Source organism: Salvelinus sp. IW2-2015, linkage group LG8 (assembly GCF_002910315.2).
Source record: "Salvelinus sp. IW2-2015 linkage group LG8, ASM291031v2, whole genome shotgun sequence".
In the NCBI taxonomy this organism is placed as follows: Eukaryota; Metazoa; Chordata; class Actinopteri; order Salmoniformes; family Salmonidae; genus Salvelinus; species Salvelinus sp. IW2-2015.
In genome coordinates this window covers 52,578,929-52,602,594 of record NC_036848.1, presented here as the reverse complement: position 1 = coordinate 52,602,594, position 23,666 = coordinate 52,578,929, and the positions used below count along the sequence as shown (strand labels likewise).

General features: G+C 42.6%; 2 protein-coding genes across 3 annotated transcripts; both read right to left on the bottom strand.

Annotated features, from left to right (window-relative positions):
• Positions 1-531: 531 nt before the first annotated feature.
• On the bottom strand, positions 532-8,244 carry LOC111968128 (ATP-dependent RNA helicase SUPV3L1, mitochondrial). Of its 2 annotated transcripts, none has more exons than XM_023993691.2 (15): positions 7,757-8,244; positions 6,074-6,151; positions 5,836-5,943; positions 5,602-5,716; positions 5,096-5,264; positions 4,824-4,932; positions 4,568-4,645; positions 4,314-4,405; positions 3,974-4,154; positions 3,664-3,757; positions 3,016-3,235; positions 2,829-2,909; positions 2,529-2,705; positions 1,324-1,472; positions 532-1,133 (listed from the first exon to the last, which is right to left on the bottom strand). In XM_023993691.2, the coding sequence occupies exons 1-15, from the start codon at positions 8,040-8,042 to the stop codon at positions 725-727; spliced, it is 2,346 nt and encodes a 781-aa protein (XP_023849459.1). In that variant the 5' UTR covers positions 8,043-8,244; the 3' UTR covers positions 532-724. The 2 variants fall into 2 exon arrangements, with proteins under 2 accessions (XP_023849459.1, XP_023849460.1); XM_023993692.2 differs by lacking the exon at positions 7,757-8,244 and adding an exon at positions 6,602-6,690.
• Positions 8,245-10,528: 2,284 nt separating this feature from the next.
• LOC111968127 (vacuolar protein sorting-associated protein 26A) lies at positions 10,529-23,213 on the bottom strand. The gene is made up of 9 exons (XM_023993689.2): positions 23,124-23,213; positions 16,640-16,789; positions 15,839-15,914; positions 15,174-15,330; positions 14,803-14,967; positions 14,513-14,619; positions 14,237-14,305; positions 13,915-14,057; positions 10,529-11,271 (listed from the first exon to the last, which is right to left on the bottom strand). The coding sequence occupies exons 1-9, from the start codon at positions 23,124-23,126 to the stop codon at positions 11,158-11,160; spliced, it is 984 nt and encodes a 327-aa protein (XP_023849457.1). The 5' UTR covers positions 23,127-23,213; the 3' UTR covers positions 10,529-11,157.
• Between the last annotated feature and the right edge of the window lie 453 nt (positions 23,214-23,666).

The following is a 23,666-nucleotide window of genomic DNA, read 5'->3' as shown; positions in this document are numbered from 1 at the left end:
CAGAAAGAACACTTAGACCATGCTGAGACCTTGTGCTGCGTTCTAAGTGTCACATAACCTTTATCATGTGGTATGAAGTGTTCATTATAAAGACATTATAATCAGTGTCATAAGGCAAGAAAATCACCGACATGACATTTTATAACCATTTGTTATAAAGCTTGAGGACATGTTTACATTGTCGTTACGAGTAAAATAAAGAATTTGAGATTTGTCTCACATAAAATAAATACAAAAACCTTGTCAAAAGAAAAATGTTACTTTTATTTTATCAATCACATATACTGTCAGTTTCGCAAATCATACATAGGAGAATATAATTAGTGGTGTAAAGTGCAAGAGACGATGTCTCATAAAACATTTAAGTTTATGTTACAGTAGTCTAGCCCAAGCATAGGATGGGCACAAATTGCTCAAGGAATGTTACCTCAGTGTAAAAATGAGTCATTGCTTGCTGCATGAGACGGACTATCTACGTGATGCAGTCAACCATTTTACTTTAAGTGATAAAAATAAAATAAGACTACAAAATGACTTTGTAATAAGATATTTATTTACCCTATGGCCCACAAAATTACTGTTTTTGAGCAGTTATAGACAGGAGCTGGGACACACACAGTCCAATTGGTCAACAGCTGCATAATACAGACTGGTATGAAGTCCCGTCAAAATAACAGGGAACAGGTCCTGTTTTTCACAACAACTAAGTCAGAGACTAGAGCGGTCACTTTTTCTTCCTCCCTTTAATTTTATTATTCAAAGTTTCCGCAACCAGTTTGACTCCTCCTTCCTCTTGACGGTGCTCCTTGGACCACTCCTTCTGCAATTGCCTTAGGAGGTCGGGAGTCAGTAAGCCCTCCTGCACTAGGCGGGAGCCTAGGGACTTGTCCAGCTGCCCAGCCTCTATTCCACTGTCCTGGGCCTTGGGAGCTCCTCGAACCTTCCTTGGGGATACTGGGCTGGGCCCCGGCCTCCTCTGGTTGGAGAGGGGGTCTGTCCCAGGGGTGGCGCTGGTCTCCGTTGCTCGGATAAGCCGTGTGATGTTGCGCACGCCCAACTGGATGATGCTGTCCAGCTCCTGCTGGATCTCTCGGACGTGATTGGCATCTGGGAACATGTCCATGAAGCGGTAGCTGGAGAGAAAGTCATAAAGAGAGTATTATTAATATCTGATTGAGAATAATTGCAATAAAGACAACCAATGACCTCATTAGGCACATTGTGTTACTAAATACTGTGATGACCTTTAGCACAACAAGAACACTTGGTCATTTTGATTGGTGAATGGTTTTGGTAAGGTAGAGTGGTGAGAGACGGGATCACCTGAGCCAGAGGTAGAGGTCTAGCACATCATGGACAGCCTCCAGGTGCACCAGGTCCTTGATGTTCTTCGGTGGAACCAGGGGCCAGCTAACGAGCCGACACACCCAGTCAAAGGTCAGAGGCTCATCTCTGCTGAACTGTCTGGCAAACTGGAGACGGCGAGAGCGTCACCTCACAAACACTCAGTGTCTCATCATCCAGACCCAATTACCATAGGATTACCTTTAGACCATAGTCGCCGTAATGTTTCACCCAACCCACAATAGATCTTATCAATACTGCTGCCGTAACAACACTGATGTCATGTTCCTTAAAGCCCAACAACTAACAAAAGCTTATCAATGTTGCTATAGTTACTGTACGACCGGAAGACGGCTCATATCAGAGGCAAACTGGCAACATACTGATCATGCCAGAATATGAACCAATGGAGTGACTCATGCAAGGATGTGTGCTTCCCATGACAAATTCTATATTCCAAACAGTAGACCCATCACTGAATGACAGGACAATTCAGAGGTTAGAGCCCGTATTCACAAAGTGTCTCAGAGGAGGAGTGCTGATCTAGAGTCAGGTTCCCCCTGTACTTTACTGTACTTTTTGCCACATTTGATAATGAAATCTGAAAATATGCTGGATACATGGAGTTACATAACAACAATATCCATGACAATTTTGGGGTAGGTGCAATATAAGACAAAATCATTACAAGAGTTTGAGCGTGAGGTCTAACTGGTGTCTCCAAGTGGACACACACCTCTCCAGACTGGGCACAGTTCATCCGGAATTTAAATGTACTTTTATAACTCAAGGAAAGAGCCTTCAACTATAAGGTGCTTTTTTGATCTCTCCTAGCTTTGCCGTTGAGGAACTGAAGCAAACACATTTGTGGTTGTTTGTTTGGAACACAGCCCTGCATCCCCACCTTTACACAATTACTGTTGTTGTTTAAGCAATCCCAAAAAAGTCCATTATAAATAGCATGTTACTGTACAGCCAATGCGTTCCAATTTAGGGCACTTATCAGTGTCCAGATCTGCCATGTTCAACCTGTATACGGGGACGAGTGTAAAGGGTTGATAATGGCCTAAAAAGGCGATACCGTATATGACCATTCCTACAATGTGAATGCGGGCCCAGACGTTCTAACCAGTGTTGCTAATGGAATGGGGATGATTCTGCTGTAAAGAGGTCTCTGCTCCTACCTTCAGGAAGGAGGTGCACACAAAGGGCTGCTTCTTGTTGATGGGCGCAGTGCAGAACACATATCGAGAGCGCAGGTTGAGGGGAATGTGCTGGATCATGTCAGCCAGGAACTTGAAGTCATCGATGTTGCACACAAAGTACATACCATCAACTTGCGAGAGGCTCACAAAAATATCCTGGGGATAGAAAGAAAAAGGGTTACTTTTAAATTAACACATAATTCTATACTAATCTGTGAATTTAACAGTAAATCTTAATTCTCATTACAGAGTAATTTGTATTGAAGTAAAGTTACTTACTATCAGATTGGACAAGGTGGCATCTGGTAAGTGGTAGGCAAACATTTCAATCTGCTCTGCTGTAGGGTGCAGCCCAGCTATCTAGGATTCAAAAAATTAACATAATATCATACTTCATTGTCATTAAATAAAATGAAGGATATTAAATAGTCAGATATACCACACACAGGAGGTCCATATTCCTCACCTCGATGGCGTGGACGGTCCTGCTGAGTATCTCCTTGAGGATAGGCAGGTCGTCACGGTGCATGGTGGTGACCTCGCCCTCTTTAAAGATGGAGCTGAAGCGTCCGGCCCGCCCGGCGATCTGGAGAGCCTGAGACGTGGAGATGGTGTCCAGCTCCTTCTCACCCTTCTCATTGATGTTGGGTTTGACCAAGGAGTTGAAGATGATTCTCTTGATACTCCTAATGTGGGAGGGGCATGGTAGACAGAGCTTATACAGCTGTCGGATCTTAATTTGAGCCAGTTTGCTACAGCAGCAAAATAAGCCTGCAGCAAGAGGAAATGTAAATTATTACGTGGACTGTAATTAACGGACATTTTTGTAGGGGTTGATAGATTTTTTGGTAAAGGAAAAATACATGAAAATTCAAAGTAAAAATTACAAATGTCGGAAGCCTTTTTAAACCTATAATACAATACAAGTTGTACATTTCGTGCATTGCAACTACAACAAACTGAAATCAACTAATCATGCAAGAAATGTGTAGTTTTTTTTCTGTTTAGTAGTTTTATGACAATGTGTAGAACAATGTACTTCAAACATAATATGGATTGTCAGAGGTCAATTAAAACAATAAGCCAACAAGATCAGCTTCAATGCTCAACTCACAGGTTTAGTCCCATCCCGATGGCATCCGTTGCAACCAGGATCTTACATGGGTCCTCTGGGTCATTGAACTTCTTTGCTTGAGATAGCTTGGTCCCTGTTGAGCAGATGATTGACAGTGCTTTAATGTTACACACTATTACACCTCAAGGATTGTGTGATGTCACAGCGGGAGTATATCAGCCATTTAGTTTTTCTGTACAGCACCCGAACAAGTTGAATGTCCATATTTTACATTTTTCACACCATTCTAAATCTCCATCACCTCAATCACTGTGCTCTGTGGACATCTAAGAACAGCGGAAAGCCTTACCGGGTGGAAGGCTTCCATAGATGACTGCACACTCCAGGCCTCGGATCTCGATCTGCCTACTGATGGAGTAAATATCGTTTTTGCTGAAGCAGACGATGCAGTCGCCTGATCTCAGGTTATCCAGAGACTCCACAGCACGGTCCAGAATTGAGCACGGAGTGAGCCTCTTGTAGTTACGAACCTGCCAGTAGAATGTCAACTGTAAGACACTTGGCTTTTCTTTTTTTAACACTAGAAGTCCCAGTTTTTAATTGATACTCAGCAGAATCATGTAAATGACAAGCAGGCTTCTACCCCAAATGACTGACAGTCTCATTAGAAGACAACTGGCCAGACTCACCTCCACCTCTTCACCTGTTGTGTACATGAGCTCTGTGACAAAGTTAATCGCAGCAGGCTCTCCGCACACATGGATCTCCTCAGCACACAAACCTATTCCCAAACAGAGAAAAACAAATAATCCATTAGTTATTACTGTGAAATTATAATTGTACAATATTGTTATTGACCTAGTAAATAGCTGGTAATTTCTATACAATAACAATACTCCAATGGTCTGTAGTTTGTCCCAATGGTCACAGTGAAGTTACTGACCGAGAAGAGCCCTGGTCCAGGCCCATCCCCTCGATATGTCCCTAATCATCTGGATCTCATCAATAACCGCTACTTCATCTGGACAGAACACGCAAGAAGACACGTTTCACGTGTTAGTGAACACAGCAGGTAATAACCAATGTCAACAAATATCTAGCTCTAGCAGAACATGAACCCAATACTTACATTGAAGTGATAAAAATAAACATATTTCATGTACATGAGGTTAAGTTGAGAGGTAAGATAAGACACTGACATGGAGTTGTGACACTGCACATCTCGATAGTACAGGCCACATGCTCAGCTTGTCTCTCCGCATCCACAAATGTTCTCTCTTCTCCTGTCACCAAATCACATGGCACGCCCTGGGGAGAAATAAACTTTGATTTAACGTCCTCCTTCTACATAGTGCTCTGAGAATTAAATTAAACATTTTTGCTTCAACTGTTTCAAGGTATTAGCTACACAAAAAGCCTTCTTAATGTCTTCTCTATGGAGGTTTACTAGTGAAAGAGGGGTCATACTAACAGCAGTGTTGCTCTTTTCAAAGATCTCGTGAGCCAACAGCTTCAGCGGTCCACAGTAGACACCAGACTTGGCAGCCAGGTATCTCTGAATTGCATGATGGGTCTTTCCACTGTTGGTCGGACCAGCATGGAATATCACCTTCCTCTGGATAGCTCTAGCCTCAGGGTACCTGGGAAACATTCAGGTGCATGGCTGAAAGACACTTGTGTGGAGTATTGTGTGAACACAGCGCTGTATGTTTAAATATCTTGAGCGTTGGGCAAGTAACCGAAAGGTCGCTGGTTCAAATACATGAGCCGACAAGGTGAAAAATCTGTCGATTTTGTGCACTTGAGCAAGGCACTTAACCCTAATTTGCCCTTGGGGCACCGCATTACTATGGCTGACCCTTCAAAAACATCACATTTCACTGCACCTATCCCCGTGTATGTGACAATAAAACCACAAAAACTATTGTAAAATATGTTTAATGTTGAGATCACATGAAGATGAAGTGTGATACTTACCAATTAGCTGGTACACGCAGATCACTGATTTTTCGTAGATCCTCCATGCAGTCCAGCATTGGGAAAATCTGCTTTGCATGTCTCATGAAGTAAGGATAAAGGTCATCTATGTGGCCTGGTGAACACAAGCAAACACACTCATCAGTTGACAGGGTGTGAGGGGTTCTCAGTTCCAGCTCACAGTTGCTTTCAATCACCTGATTCATTACATCATAAGCAGAGTGTTGAACTCACCTGCTCCACAGCATATATCATTGAGGATGATATGAAGGTCTGCACTGAGTGTAGAGATTTCCAGCACATACTTCCGAAAACTGATGAAGGCTTGGTGAAAGAGACGAGCTAACAACATAGAGATGAATGTTTTGGTATGCCCATGAGGCTTGGTTGGAAGAGTATGATCACTAAACATATATTTGATGAGGGTACCATACCAGTAGGCCAACTAGTTGAAAATGATTGTTGTTCTCACCATCGAGACCTTGATCCGCAGCAATTTTTTGCATCTCATTCCTCTTGTAGAACTTATTCAGTATTTTTAGAAGTTCACCTGTTATGAGAAACCACATAGTAATGACTGATAAAACAGCCATGTACCAGGCCTATTCTTGAAGCTATAAACATTATAGGAAGAGAGTCCCAGCAAACAACTTTTTCAAAATATATATTGACAGGGAATGTGACCAAACGTTCACAAGTCTCAGACTCATAGCGAGCTGTCACTGAGACATGGCTGGCTGTAAGACATAGTATACCGTTAGAATACAGCCACCATGTCTCAGGGCCATGGCTGCCCCAGTATCTGTGCGTTAGAGATGTCGAGGACATCACACTCACTGTTGACATTTCTAATGGACAGATACTGGGGCAGGCCATGGCTTGCCCAAATATACCGATTCTACCTTTACGCTTGTTTACACTGAGCTGCACTTGGGTCGGAAAGTAATCATCGTTACATTTAGCCCAATATTGGACTAAAGAAGCCTAATGTTACTCTTACCCAAAGGACCTTACATGTTCTGCTTAAAGGCGAATTGGCTCTGGAAGCCAGACAAATATTGCATCCAAACATGACACCATTCTCAATTGCAGCACAGTTCTAGAAACATAAATCCCTCTACTTTCATATCACATTGTTACAGGTTTTGGTTTTCCCATTTAGATTTCGAGGTTGGACGTTACCAGGTTGGGTGCACCGATTGGTGTCACCTCGTTAGTCAGTATGTGTTACACCTGTGCTGGCTTGTCATCTCGTTAGTCAGTATGTGTTACACCTGTGCTGGCTTGTCATCTCGTTAGTCAGTATGTGTTACACCTGTGCTGGCTTGTCATCTCCTTAGTCAGAAGGCGTTTCACCTTTGCTGGCACTGAGGATATTTAAGAGCACCTGGTACAGTGCTCCAGTTGGCTTGAGAGAGGTGGAGGGTTAACACATTTAGTTGACTCTCCCTATTAGATTTTTTAAAGAATATCTTTATCAGATCTTCATTAAGACAGTGTGGAGCCGGTGCTAGATATGGGTTGGGAAACATACCTCAATGCAGGGATGGGATATGCCACTGAACTCAATTGTACCTTTATCCACACTGCTCCATCGAGAAGATATAAGTACTGCTAGTTTTCCCAGACAACTGTCCTTTTCATCCTCATACTAGTTAGCAGCAGCCATTATGGAATGGCACGTTGCATTGAACAAAGGAGTTGGTTGGCTGTCACGGCCATTCCAAAATGGCCCCGGTGGCTACTGCTAACTAGCATGAGGGCAAAAAGGGTTGATTTCTGGGAAACTAGCAGTATGTCAATCTTCTTGATTGTAGTGTGGATAAAGGTACAATGGCCTATCCCATCTCTGCATTGAGGTACGTTTTCCCACCCATATCTCGTGCCAGCTCCACGGTGTCTTCATGTAAACGTGATTGCCTTCTGACCTCAGTGCAGCTTATTGTAAACAAGCATAATGGTACATGATCTTCCAATATTGTGTATAACCCTGGAAGACAGACAGGGGGTGCTGTATTGAAGCCACCTCGCAGCCATCTTGGCACTAAATGACAAAAATAAGTCAATTTCTGCTATACTAACAGCTCATCTGTCTAATTGGCAATCAACAACATTAACATATAGCGCAACAATATAGGTGTTAAAAATACAGTACTTCTGTCCAAAGGTTGCGTGAGCTCAGCTCCCACAGCCCAACCATCGCCGACATCACTCTTGATGTTGAGAGGCACAAATAGTGAGGTGTCTGGTGATCGTGACGAGCTGTTCGAATAAACACCTCGTCTGGAGGTCAGAAGACCAGACCAGGGGTCATTCAATGACGTTGTAGATCCAAAGTTTCCACAAGGACTGTCCACCAGAGCGTTTTTGTTTCGTACAGATATGGCGCATATTCTGTGCTGTACTCTTGAGAATAACAACATACAGCGGTTTACTGACATCCTTGGTTGCTAGATACAGTCCGCGATTATGTTGCCTTGTCTGGTGTGTGTCAATAAACACTTTTCAATGTCCCATTTTATGCAATGTGTCATAATCTTTTGCTGGTAAGCCTTTTCACAGTATTGTAGCAGACTGTCTACATGGGCTTCATTCTGTGATACAACGTGCAGGAGGACCCTTGTTTGCTTTGGAGTCCAAAAATATGCCTGTAGCAATATGTCAAAATATATATAGTAATTCCGGAAATGCGTTGAATTAATTAGAAAACATAATTGTTTCTATAAAAATACCGTGATTATACGTTGAAATTATATATGTACTATATGAGCACATATCTACTGATAATACTCTGGCATGTCTGTGGTGCCTACATTTCACAAATCAAAAGGCCCTTGAAAAGGTCAAAGCCGGATCAAAGGTTAAAGTGCGCATTGCTAAAAACCTGAAAACAAATGTTAGTTATAAATTATGATCGCGTTTGGGGAGGTGCTGCCTTCATATTCATACCTGAACACAATTCATGAAAATAAAGCACACAAAAAAACAACACATTTCTGGGATTCAGCGTGATATAAGAGGTGTAGCGTGAGTTTGCGTGATCAATGTCAATTGCATGTGTCTCACGGTTAATGCGTGAGAGTTAGCAGCTCTAGTTATGCACAAATGCACGAAATTAAAATGCCTACTATAACTCAGCATTTGAGTGAGATCAATGGAAAACAATATTCTTGTGATAGTTAAAATTTTTATGCATATAACCAGGTAAAATCCAAATGTGCAAATCCCTGTAGGTCCATAGGACCAGGATTGAAACCCCTAATATACTGAACATAAATATAAACGCAACGTGCAACAATTTCAGTTCATATAAGGAAACCAGTCAATTGAAATAAATTCATTAGGCCCTAATATATGGATTTCACATTACTYGAAATATAGATATTGATCTGTTTCTGAAAGGTAACTTAAAAAAGGTAGGGGCGTGGATCAGAAAACCAGTCAGTATCTGGTGTGACCATTTGCAGCACAGCACATCTCCTTCACATAGAGTTGATCAGGTTGTTGATTGTGGCCTGTGCAATGTTGTCCCACTCCTCTTCAATGGCTGTGCGAAGTTGCTGGATATTGGCGGGAACTGGAATACGCTGTCATACACGTCAATCCAGAGCATCCCATACATGCTCAGTGGGTGACATGTCTGGTGAGTATGCAGACCATTGACATTTAAAGGTAAATCGCACAACCTCAAAAGCTAGCTAATGAGGTGACTCATGCAGGACACTTAAGGCTGATGAGTAAGTGTCACATCCCAATGTGCTACAGAATAACTGGGACATTTTCAGCTTCCTGGAACTGTGTAAAGATCAAGTTCAATCAATCAAGTTTATTTTATATAGCCCTTCGTACATCAGCTAATATCTCGAAGTGCTGTACAGAAACCCAGCCTAAAACCCCAAACAGCAAGCAATGCAGGTGTAGAAGCACGGTGGCTTCTACACCTAAAGATCCTTGCGACATGGGGCTGAGCATTATGATGCTGAAACCTGAGGTGATGGCGGCAGATGAATGGTAAGACAATGGGCCTCAGGATCTCGTCACGGTATCTCTGTACATTCAAATTGCCATCGATAAAATGCAATTCTGTTTGCTGTCCGTAGCTGGTAGGGGCACCTATAATAACCCCACTGTCCCCATGGGGCACTATGTTCACAACGTTGACATCAGCAAACTTCTCACCAACACGCCTTCTCTGGCAACAGCTCTGGTGGTCATTACTGCAGTCAGCATGCCAATTGCACACTCACTCAAAACTTGAAACATCTGTGGCATTGTGTTGTGTGACAAAACTGCTTTTTTGTCCCCAGCACAAGGTGCACCTGTGTAATGATCATGCTGTTTAATCAGCTTCTTGATAATGCCACACTTGTCAGGTGGATGGATTATCTTGTCAAAGGAGAAATGCTCACTAACAGGGATGTAAACAAATTTTTGCTCAAAATTTGAGAGAAATAAGCTTTTTGTGCCTATTGGACAATTTCGGGGATCTTTTATTTCAGCTCATGAAACCAACACTTTACATGTTGCATTTATATTGTTGTTCAGTGCATAAGTAATCAGAACGTATTAAAGACATCACTCCAATACATACAAGTCTAAATTCGCATTTCCTTTAAATCGATGACGGATGGATATAGACAGGTTGGATATATACACAAATGTTCAACGTCCACACAAGTCTGTTACATTGGACCCAGTATAAAAATGAACATGCAGTGGTGGGTCAGGGCAGTATTTGGCATAACAGTTTCTTCATGACCTTACAGGCACTTAAAAAAGATATTGCCTGTATAGTGTTCAGATGTAGCACAGCCCCATCTGAGCTTAAATATTTAACCTTAGAGAAATTATGTAAAGTGGTATTTCCCTAAATCTAGAACCCCCAAAAATGTAAGTACCCATTAAACAGCATTTTGTGTCACCTCAATCCAATGCCACTAGCAAAAGCATTTATTGATATATAATATATTTGAAGAAAGCGCAAATTACAAGAAAAAGTGAAGTGAAAAAAAAGAATCAAACTACAGGTTGTAGCTACACTAAATGACTTAAGATGTAAAAGATTTCTAACTCTTAAGGTGAATTATAAACAAGGTACTATTTGAGCTCAAATAATAACTATTGTCTTACAGCTTGACCTTAGAAACTGACCCGACTGCCAGCATTGACATGATACTAACCCATCACATTCAATTTGACCTGCTTACATGCACTGGAACGTCTTTTGAAATATCTAGTAGTGAATTGTATGCCAGTGTTGAGCCAATCCACGTGCCTCTTTTACAGAAAGGATATGTCCCCCAAAAATGTGATGGTAGCTCCCATTCCAGTGCTATTTATTGTGTGTCAAAGAGACGAGTCCATACATTACGCTAACAGAGTAGACCCAGCACAGTCAGATGCACCAGTAGGTCACTGTCACATTGCAGAAGGTAGATGTATTAAATGGCTGACTCTTTATTTTCTCTTTGCGTGTCGAGTGGCGCCCCCTCTCTCTTCTCATTTGCTTTAAGCTATAATCAGAAGCATTCTCAGCATTTTTTTCCTCAGCAGCTTTCACATTTCGGGTTGCTGCTCAGCAGTAAGGGTCGGCCGTGGCTCCGGCGACTCGTAGCGTTGGAAGTTCCTTTTCCTTATTTTCTCAGGAGCTTTCCTCCAGAGAACGACCTCCTAGTAATAGAGAAGAATTACATCAACACTAGTCACAGTGATCCTCTCATAGGTTATTGTAAATGTGCATATTGAGATGAGTCGATCGCTTTCAATAATACTATAGGCCTACTTCCTTGTTTTGAGTTCAAACTACTGTAATATTTAACTACTGTAATATGTTGCTGCCACAGATATACACTACATGACCAAAAGTATGTGGACACCGTCGAACATCTCATTCCAAAATCATATGTATTAATATGGAGTTGGTCCCCCTTTGCTGCTATAACAGCCTCCACTCTTCTGGGAAGGTTTTCCACTAGATGTTGGAAGATTGCTGCGTGGACTTACATTCAGCCACAAGAACATTAGTGAGGTTCGGCACTGATGTTAGGCGATTAGGCCTGGCTCGCAGTCCGCGTTCCAATTCATCCCAAAGGTGTTCGATGGGGTTGAGGTCAGGGCTCTGTGCAGGCCAGTAAAGGTCTTCCACACCGATCTCAACAAGCCATTTCTGTATGGACCTCGCTTGGTGCACGGGGGCATTGTCATGCTGAAACAGGAAAGGTCCTTCCCCAAACTGTTGCCACACAGTTGGAAGCACAGAATCGTCTAGAACATAATTGTATGCTGTAGCGTTAACATTTCCCTTCACTGGAACTAAGGGGCCTAGCCCGAACCATGAAAAACAACCCCAGACCATTATTCCTCCTCCACCAAACTTTACAGTTGGCACTATGCATTGGGGCAGGTAGCATTCTCCTGGCATCCGCCAAATCCAGATTAGTTTGTTGGACTGCCAGATGGCGAAGAGTGATTCATGGCGGCGAGCTTTACACCACTCCAGCCGACGCTTGACATTGTGATCTTAAGCTCGTGTGCAGCTGCTCGGCCATGGAAACCCATTTACTAAAGCTCCCAACGAACAGTTCTTGTGCTGATGTTGCTTCCAAAGGCAGTTTGGCTGTGTGCTCGATTTTATACACGTGTCAGCAATGGGTGTGGCTGAAATAGACAAATCCACTAATTTGATGGGGTGTACACATACTTTTGTATACAGTACCAGTGAAAAATGTGGACACCTACTCATTCCAGGGTTTTTCTTTATTTTGACTATTTTCTACAATCGTAGAATAATAGTGAAGACATCAAAACTATTAAATAACACATATGGAATCATGTAGTAACCACCAAAAAAAAAAGTGTTAAATCAAAATATATTTTGTATTCTTCAAAGTAGCCACCCTTTGCCTTGATGACAGCTTTGCACTCTTGGCATTCTCTCAACCAGCTTCATGAGGTAGTCACCTGGAATGCATTTCAATTAAAAATGTGCCTTAAAAGTTATTTGTGGAATTTCTTTCCTTCTTAATGCAGCTGAGCCAATCAGTTGTGTTGTGACAAGGTAGGGGTGGAATACAGAAGCTAGCCCTATTTGGTAAAATCCCAAGATCAGCTCAAATAAGCAAAGCGAGATGACAGTCCATCATTACTTTCAGACATGAAGGTCAGTCAATCTGGAAAACTTCAATAACTTTGAAAGTTTCTTCAAGTGCAGTCGAAAAAAACCATCAAGCGCTATGATGAAACTGGCTCTCGTGAGGACCGCCACAGGAAAGGAAGATGCCGAGTTACCTCTGCTGCAGAGGATAAGTTCATTAGAGTTACCAGCCTCAGAAATTGCAGCCCAAATAAGTGCTTCAGAGTTAAAGTAACAGACATCTCAACATCAACTGTTCAGAGGAGACTGTGTGAATCAGGCTTTCATGGTTGAAATGCTGCAAAGAAACCACTACTAAAGGACACCAATAATAAGAAGAGACTTGCTTGGGCCAAGAAACACAAGCAATGGACATTAGACCGGTGGAAATCTGTCCTTTGGTCTAATGAGTCCAAATTTTAGATTTTTGGTTTCAACCGCAGTGTCTTTGTGAGACGCAGAGTAGGTGAACAGATGATCTCCGCATGTGTGGTTCCCACCGTGAAGCATGGAGGAGGATGTGTGATGGTGCTTTGCTGGTGACTCAGTGATTTATTTAGAATTCAAGGCACACTTAACGAGCATGGCTACCACAGCATTCTGCAGCGATACACCATTCCATCTGGTTTTCGCTTAGTGGGACTGTCATTTGTTCTTCAACGGGACAATGACTCAACACACCTCCAGGCTGTGTAAGAGCTATTTGACCAAGAAGGAGAGTGATGGAGTGCTGCATCAGATGACGTGGTCTCCACAATCACCCGACCTCAACCCAATTGAGATGGTTTGGGATGAGTTGGACCGCAGAGTGAAGGAAAAGCAGCCAAAAAGTGCTCAGCATATATGAGAATTCCTTCAAAACTGTTGGAAAAGCATTCCAGGTGAAGCTGGTTGAGAGAATGCCAAGAGTGTGCAAAGCTGTCATCAAGGCAAAGGGTGGCTACTTTGAAGAATCTAAAATCGAACACTTTTTTGGTTACTACATGGATTCCATGTGTGTTATTTCATAGTTTTGATGTCTTCACTATTGTTTTACAATGTAGAAAATTGTGAAAATAAAGAAAAACCCTTGAATGAGTAGGTGTGTCCAAACTTTTGTCTGGTACTGTATATAGTGTATCTYCAGTCTTGGAACAATAACGACAGACTGGTAAATGGAGGTTGGCTTTGATGTTCTGTACCTGCTGTTTGAAGTATCTCCTGTCCTCCTCATCCACCAGCACCAGGTTGAGGAAGTACCGCACAGAGAACTTCTTGTTGACGTCCCTCATGGTGGCTGTCAGGTCGTAGCCAGCCAAAAACAGACGGATGGGAATGGACTCTCCTAAGAGCGAAAGAACAGGCATGAAGAGGATTGTGAAACAAGTTCCATGGCAAGAAGAGACAGATGTACACTAGTCCTGAAAACATTAAACTGCTTTGGTGAGGCGGATTAACAAAATAAAATAGACAATGAAATAAAAATCATAATATTGGGACAAATCAACACCATATTGTGCTTACCTTTCACAGGGGCGCCATCCATTATGTCATACTTGGCAACAGTGTCCGTCTCTGTAGTTGTGCTAGGCCCTGCGAAGTAATGTCACATGACCAAATACATACATTTCACACTGTTCTTAAAGCAAACGCAGAGACTACAGGGATGTTTTAGGTTCACAAAATTTTAAATCTGAAGAATCTGGAACATTCAATAATTTTAAATAAAAATGCTATTTAAAAGAGTAACATCTTATGCCGTTTTAAGTTAACTTTCTCTTTAAGTAAACCTCATCTCACCTATTCCAGTCATCTCCTTCTTTATCAACTGAAGTTCCATGTGCTGGATTTTGATTCTCACCAGAAGGAAATAGATTTTACCCACAATGACATCTTTCAGGTGGTATCTGAGAAGACAGTTGAGGTCAGGTCAAGTTATACATTTATAATAATGTATATATAAATTCTAATCAGTTATTACATTTATGACTTCTAAATTCTGAATCTGAAACTGATTGACATGTATTTGCTACTGTGCTATGGTTTGAATGCATGCATGTCTTAAAGTGGTATATATATATATATCTTACTTGGACTTGTTGTATTCAAACTCTATGTGTAGACAGTCTTCAATGCCAACTTCCATTTTAATGGAATTATTCACATCAGGGTAAGTAGCCAGCTGATGGACAATGAGCTCATACTCTTTCACCAGATCAGACAGTCTCCTCATTACTGTCACTTTGAGGAAATATCTACAGGAAATAACAAAAGGAGAGTTATGGATGGCTTACAACAATGCAAATTACATTCAACCGACACACTGCTTATATTCATAAGGTGGATGTAGCAATGACAACAAGAAGCCATCAGATGCAGTTTCACAGATCATCTCAAGCTGTGCCAATAGAAAGGGACGATGCAGAGTACATCTGGTTATGACAGAGTCTTGTGCGCTAACCTCAGTCGAACATTGGTTCCAACGTAAGATTCATAGGGCTTCTCCACCTGCGTGAACTCAAAGTCGTAGCTTCGGTTCTGGGTCAACTCCCCTGGCAGGGCAAGCTCCTTCACCAGGTTCACAAACTCATGTGTGTTGCTTTTATCACTGAAGAGCTCTGAAAGAAATAGACCACAAGTTTAAACACCTCTGTTAGGGTCATCACATCATCACACACAGGAACCTCACATTTCCAGTAAGCACATCCGTTGTACCGAGGGAAACATTTTTTTAACAAAAGTATAAATAGAGGAGTCCTAAATCTATTAACCTAGATTGTCCTGTATTAGATTTTAACTTTTGTCCTATGATCAGACATTGAGATATTAATATGTTATTTGTAGGCTTCCCAAAATTCCTCAGTCAGTTTGACAACATTGAACCAACACTTAGTAATGGTCAAGGAATCCTCACAGAAACACTTTGTCATCAGGCCAGAGTGTGTGCTGTGGACTGTGGACAACTGCGGTTTTCACATGACAAGCACATGCTTTGCTAAGCGGTTTAGCATAAATGAGACTGATAGCGCACTTGGTTTGTGAACCAATGAACAATGCATGGTTGGTGTTTGAGGTGGGCGCTGTTGTTAGGTTACAATGTCAAAATATCAATTTACACAAACTCACCAATCTGCCCAACAAACTCAATTCGAATCCCCTGGTGTTCTAGTCTCTTGCCTGTCTGCCTCACATTGAGATTCACCTTACAAGAAAACACAAACAAGTTATGGGGTATTGACATAGGACACAGTTGCTATGTTTCCCTTAACTTGTCAACATTCAGAAAGTTTGCATAAAAAATAGATGTGACAATTGCCTGCTACGGTGCGTTTCCATTTAACTATCCCGACGATAAAAACACCTTGACGTAATGTCATCACACCTAAAGAAAAAAACGATTTTTCACAACCTACAGTGTCGAATAAAAATGAAGTGGTTAAAGTGTTTCCATTAGCCATTTACGCAAATAACCTAATAAAGTGGCGACAGCCTGTAGCCTATGCCCTCCCACCTATCTGTTACATGTCTCAGGTAGCCCCGGGAAAACCAGCATGGATAGAATGCAATAACTGACAAATATTTGCCACATTCTAATAATTCTCTTGTCAACATATCACCACGGCCGGCCTGTGCCATGTTGAAACTTCAACTGTAATAATTATTGGATGGTGAAACTTGCCAACCAACCAGAAAAGCAAGGCGAAGCAATTCAGGCATTCCTGAAAGTCAGGACAATCACTGTGCTGCAAAAAAAACATCACTTTTCTAGTTGAACATTTTTATTTTGAAAGCAGTAGGCATTTAGAATTACATGTGGAATGGCACTTCAGAGTTGAGCGATGAGGTCACGTGCCCCGCGTACCTTCAAAAGTATTTGTTGCAATAAAGAAATGTCATGTCAAATGTGTGTATGTGCGCAACGCTCACCTTCCCAGAGACTGATTCTCCATCATAAAAAAGGTAGTTCTTCTCCACTTTTCCATCCTCTGTTTTGAGTTCTGCGGTCTTCCTAGTCTCTGCATCATTGAGTAGGACATCAATTTCACACACAGGACCAAATAAACCACCCAGGAAACTCTGAAACACAGGAAGACTTAATAAGTATACAATCATCTCAAAAAGGCACATACAATCGCATAACGTTACACAGGCACAGAATCTGCTAACCTGACAGCTGACGTTAACACAGTCAACATTTCTAGTAGTTTTGACTGGATTGAGCGCTCCGCGTACCCTCGATAAAGATGAATGGAGGATTGTTCATGCATTGTGTGCAAACTGACGTTTTTTCGAGCTGACGATTGTATACTAGCCATGTCCAACTCTGATTATGAGATGAAGTTACGTCAGGATGCCACTGGGCCGCTAGCAAAGCCGGGAGAATAGGAATGCAGGGAAAGGGATACGGAAAGGTGGATTTCGAGGGAGGAATGGGGGAAGAAAATTAGAAGGAAGAAGTAGGTTGAATAGAATGAGGCAGAGGTTGAGTGTGAATCTGTTGAACGATGGCGGAAAAGAGGGAAATGGTGTATGGAAGAAGATTGYGGTCAAATACAAAGAGTGAACTGTGCCCCCWGACCGAGTTCTGGAGGTGAAATGGAAGTGAATGAGGGAGATTTAAGTTAGGTGGAAGGTGTGGTGAGGAGTGCAGAGCCCGAGCCTTACATTGATGGGCATGGTTATGATGAAGACTAGTTTGGTCCAGTGGGAATGAGATTGAGAGAAAGTGGAGCCAGGCCTTTTGACTGATTCACTACATGGAACAGATAGTTCCACACAAAAAATTAGTGGTATCAGGTTGGGCGGAATATATGTTGGTTGCTGAAGGTAACCCGAAGAGGACTTGTGATGTTTGCTTGTGTTTTTCCCCCCCAGAGGGAGTGAGCACTCTGTGCGACGTCGCACCAAACGGCAGACCCGGTGGGGAGCGTGGTGAAAGAGGTAACACAGTCTGTTCTTTTTGAGATTTGTATCAGCAGGGCATGGAACAGAGGGATGTGTAGTTTCGTGGCCATGATCCCTGTGCGTACACTGAACAAAAGTTAATGCAACAATTTCAGAGATATGAACTGTAAGGAAATTAGTKAATTGAAATAAATAAATTAGGCCCTAAATCTATGGATTTCACAAGTAGGAATAGAGATATGCTTATTTTTTTATTTTTTTTAAAGGTATCTCATGTAACTAGCATTTGCCTCATGCAGCGCAACACATTTCCTTCGCATGGAGTTGATCAGGCTGTTGATTGTGGCTTGGGGAATGTTGTCCCACACCTCTTCAATGGCTGTGCAAAGTTGCTGGATATTGGAGGGAACTGGAACACACTGTCATAAACGTCAATCTAGAGCATCCCAAACTGCTCAATGGGTGCAGTGCATTCAGAAAGTATTCAGTCCTCTGGACTTTTTCCACATTTTGTTACATTACAGCCTTATTATAACATTTATTAAATTGTTTTCTCCCTCATCAATCTACACATAATGACAAAGCAAAAACTGGTTTTAGAAATGTTAGTACATTTATTAATACAAATTTAGAAACAATACATTTACATAAGTATTCAGACCCTTTATTCAGTACTTTGTTTAAGCACCTTTGGCAGCGATTACAGCCTCGAGGCTGTAATCCTGATTATTATTTGACCATGCTTGTCATTTATGAACATTTTGAACATCTTGGCCATGTTCTGTTATAATCTCCACCCGGCACAGCCAGAAGAGGACTGGCCACCCCTCATAGCCTGGTTCCTCTCGGTTTCTTCCTAGGTTTTGGCCTTTCTAGGGAGTTTTTCCTAGCCACCGTGCTTCTACACCTGCATTGCTTGCTGTTTGGGGTTTTAGGCTGGGTTTTTTGTACAGCACTTCGAGATATTAGCTGATGTACGAAGGGCTATATAAAATAAACTTGATTGATTGATTGATTGAGGCTTGGGTATGACGCTAAAACCTTGGCACACCTGTATTTGGGGAGTTCCTCCCATTCTTCTCTGCAGAGCCTCTCAAGCTCTGTCAGGTTGGATGGGGAGTGTCACTGCACAGCTATTTCCAGGTCTCTCCAGAGATGTTCAATTGGGTTCAAGTCCGGGCTCTTGCTGGGCGACTCAAGGTCATTCAGAGACTTGTCCCGAAGCCACTCCTGCTTTGTCTTGGCTTTGTGTTTAGGMTCGTTGTCCTTTTGGAAGGTGAACCAGTCTGATGTCCTGTGCGCTCTGGAGCAGGTTTCATCAATGATCTCTCTGTACTTTGCTCTGTTCATCTTTCCCTCGATCCTGACTAGTCTCCCAYCCCCTGCCGCTGAAAAACATCCCCACAGCATGACCACCATACTTCACCGTAGGGATGGTGCCAGGTTTCTTCCAGACGTGACGCTTGGCATCCAGGCCAGAGTTCAATCTTGGTTTCTTCAGACCAGAGAATCTTGTTCCTCATGGTCTGAGAGTCCTTTAGGTTCCTTTTGGTAAACTCCAAGCGGGCGGTCATGTGACTTTTACTGAGGAGTGGCTTCCGTCTGGCCACTACCATAAAGGCCTGATTGGTAGAGTGCTGCAGAGATGGTTGTCCTTCTGGAAGATTCTCCCATCTTCACAGAGGAACCCTGAAGCTTTGTCAGAGTGACCATCGGGTTCTTGGTCACCTCCCTGACCAAGGCCCTTCTCCCCCGATTGCTCAGTTTGGCCGTGCGGCCAGCTCTAGCTGGAGTCTAGGTGGTTCCAAACTTCTTCCATTTAAGAATGGAGGAGGCCATTGTGTTCTTGGGGACCTTCAATTTTTTGGTACCCTTCCCCAGATCTATGCCTTGACACAATCCTGTCTCGGAGCTCTACGGACAATTCCTTCGACCTCATGTCTTGGTTTTTGCTCTGACATGCACTGTCAACTGTGGGACCTTATATAAACAGGTGTGTGCCTTACCAAATCATGTCCAATCAATTGAATTTACCACTGGTGGACTCATTTGTAGAAACATCTCAAGGATGATCAATGGAAACAGGATGCACCTGAGCTCAATTTCGAGTCTCACAGCAAAGGGTCTGAATACTTATGTAAATAAGGTCATTTCTAAAACTTGTTTTCGCTTTGTCATTATGGGGTAGTGTGTGTAGATTGAGGAAAATGTTTTCTTTAATGCATTTTAGAATAAGGCTGTAACATAACAAAATACATTTGCCAAATGCACTGCATGTCTGGTAGTGAGTATGCAGGCCATGGAAGAACTGGGACATTTTCAGCTTCCAGGAATTGTGTACAGATCCTTGCGACATGGGGCCGTGCATTATCCTGCTGAAACATGAGGTGATAGCGGTGGATGAATGGCAAGACAATGGGCCTCAGGATTTCATCACGCTATCTCTGTGTATTCAAATTGCAGACGATAAAATGGATGTGTTAGTTGTCCGTAGCTTATGCCTTCCCATACCATAACCCCACCATGGGGACCTCTGTTCAAAGTTGACATCAGCAAACAGCTCGCCCACACGACGCTATACACGCTGTGAAGAAACTGGTAAGTGTCTTCACTGACATTTTCAACCTCTCCCTGACCGAGTCTGTAATACCAACATGTTTCAAGTAGACCACCATAGTCCCTGTGCCCAAGAAAGTGAAGGTAACCTGCCTTAATGACTACCACCCTGTAGCACTCACGTCGTTAGCCATGAAGTGCTTTGAAAGGCTGGTCATGGCTCATCAACACTATCATCCCAGAAACCCTAGACCCACTCCAATTCGCATACCGCCCAAACAGATCCACAGATGACGCAATCTCAATCGCACTCCACACTGCCCTTTCCCACCTGGACAAAAAGAACACCTATGTGAGAATGCTGTTCATTGACTGCAGCTCAGCGTTCAACACCATAGTGCCCATAAAGATCATCACTAAGCTAAAGACTCTGAGACTAAACACCTCCCTCTGCAACTGGATCCTGGACTTCCTGACGGGTCGCCCCCAGGTGGTAAGGGTAGGCAACAACACATCTGCCACGCTGATCCTCAACACGGGGGCCCTTCAGGGGTGTGTGCTTAGTCCCCTCCTGTAATCCCTGTTCACCCACGACTGTATGGTAAAACACAACTCCAAAATCATCATTAAGTTTGCTGACGACACAATGGTGGTAGGCCTGATCACCGACAACGATGAAACAGCCTATAGGGAGGAGGTCAGAATACTGCCAGGACAACCACCTCACCCTCAACATGAGCAAGACAAAGGAGATTATCGTGGACTACAGGAAAAGGAGGGCCGACCACACCCCCATTCACATCGACGGGGCTGTAGTGGAGCGGGTCGAGAGTTTCAAGTTCCTTGGTGTCCACATCACCAACAAACTTTCGAGGTTCAAACATACCAAGAAAGTCACACCAAAACATCTGGCATGGGTCCCCAGATCCTCAAAAAGTTATACAGCCGCACAGTTGAGAGCATCCTCACTGGTTGCATCACCGCCCGGTATGGCAACTGCTCGGCATCTGACCGTAAGGCGCTACAGAAGGTAGTGCGTACAGCCTAGTACARCACTGGGGCAAAGCTTCCTGCCATCCAGGACCTATTGTCAAAGACTCCAGTCACCAAAGTCATAGACTGTTCTCTCTGCTACTGCACGGCAATCGGTACCGGAGCGCTAAGCCTAGGTCCAAAAGGCTCCTTAACAGCTTCTACCACCAAGCCATAAAACTGCTGAACAATTAATCAAATGGCAACCCAGACTATTTGCATTGACACCCTCCCCCCTTTGTTTTTATACTGCTGCTACTCACTGTTTATTATCTATGCATAGTCATTTTACACCTGCCTACATATACAAATGATTTCGACTAACCTGTATATAGCCTCATTGTTTTTGTGTTACTTTTTTATTTATTTTTTAAACTTAATTTTGTAAATATTTTCTTAATCCTATTTTCTTAAAACTGCATTGTTGGTTACGGGCTTGTAAGTAAGCATTTCACAGTAAGGTACCTGTTGTATTCGGTGCATGTGACAAATACAATTTGATTTGTCTGCCATCTGCCCGGTACAGTTGAAACCTAGGATTAATCCGTAAGGAGTACACTTCACCAGCGTGCTAGTGGCCATCAAAGGTGACCATTTGCCTARTGGAGTCTGTTACGACGCCGAACTCCAGTCAAGTCAAGATCCTGGTGAGGACGAGCATGCAGATGAGCTTCCCCGAGACGATTTCTGACAGTTTGTGCAGAAATTCTTTGGTTGTGCAAACCCAGTTTTTAACGATCCCGCAGATGATAAGGCCGGATGTGGAGGTCCTGGGCTGGCATGGTTACATGTGGTCTGCTGTTGTAAGGCCGGTTGGACATACTGCCAAATTCTCTAAAACATTGGAGGCAGTTTATGGTAGAGAGATGAGCATTACATTATCTGGCAACAGCTCTGGTGGACATTCTTGCAGTCAGCATGCCAATTGCATGCTCTCTCAAAACGTGAGAAAATTGATTTTAGAGTGTCCTTTTGTCCCCAAAACAAGGCACACCCATGTAATGATCATGCTGTTTAATCAGCTTCTTGATATGCCACACCTTTCAGGTGGATGGATTATCTTGGCAAAGGAGAAATCCCCACTAACAGGAATGTAAACAAATTTGTGCACAAATTTGAGAGAAATATGCGTTTTGGGAGTATGGAACATTTCTGGGATCTTTAATTTCAGCTCATGAAACATGGGACCAACACTTTACATGTTGCATTTATATTTTTGTTCAGTATAGATTTGTGCCAGCACAGAGGGATAGGCCAACGAGTGATATATGCTTCAGTAAAGTTGGATTCTTAGCGTTCATAGCCATGGTTATCAACTGTACCGCAGAGATGGGACGTAAAGTCACAGAAAATAGATGTTGTGGCAGCTGCAGAGAAGTACTTGGGTGTACTAGATTTTACTTCAGAAGAGTTACAGGGTGTGCTGAGTGGTGGCGTCCCGTCCTCCCAAGACATTGGCATAGTGCAGGACAATATGGCGTTAAATAGTGGAATAGGGTTTTAACTTGTGTAGAATTACAAAGTATAATTGAGTTATACTCCAGTCTAGTTGGTGGCGGTAATGCAACCGCAATTAAACCTCATAGAAAAATAAAATTTCTCGAGACATCCAGGAATTTTGTGTAGCTTTCATCGATAATCACCACAAAGTGGGAAATTATATAACTGCTACATTAGCCAATTGACGCCAACTAAAACGTGTTAGCTATCTAGCTACAGTTGGAAGAACACAGTGGGCCTCCGACCCCTGTCTGTCTGTGTTGATACCGAACCTAACGTCGTTATGCTAGGCTAGCTAGTCGTTAGCCAAGCTAGCAAACGAATTAGAAAAAAAAACGAAACAAATGGTCAAAGGATGACAATACCTTTAGRACATCTCTTTATGTATGTGTTGCTACTTCTTTCATTTTGAACTCACCATTTCAGCTGTTTAAACTGCTGTGACAGCTAGCTAGACTCCGTGTTGCTAATTCCTGTGGTGATACACAAAACAGAGAAGCAGTATATCTGTGAATACAGAAGCAATGGCAACACATACATTTCAAAATAAAGGTCCAACGTCTAACGATGTAATTTTTTTAACCCACTGCTGCTGCAAATTTTCACATTCACTGTTTGCAGATGATTGAGTACTTTTCTGAAGGTTTTGGCAAAATCTCTATTGTCTACAGTAACTTTCTTTAGAAGAGGCAGTTTATATGTAATATCTTTTGACTTTGATATAGCAGCACTTTGTATCAAGCCAGCGTTACTTGGGGTGCATTCATAAATTCACTCTGGTTATCCACTCCAATTTCAGAGCACTCTCGTTTGAGTGTGCCTGAGCGCAGAATAACTGATGAATTTACTAACCCACAACACCCTTTTAATATGACCAGTGTCAGTAAACTTCGGCAACAAAACGCAATTCAATTGTTGCCAGCAGCACAGTTAGTGTACCGAGCGCAGTGGCGATTTTAGT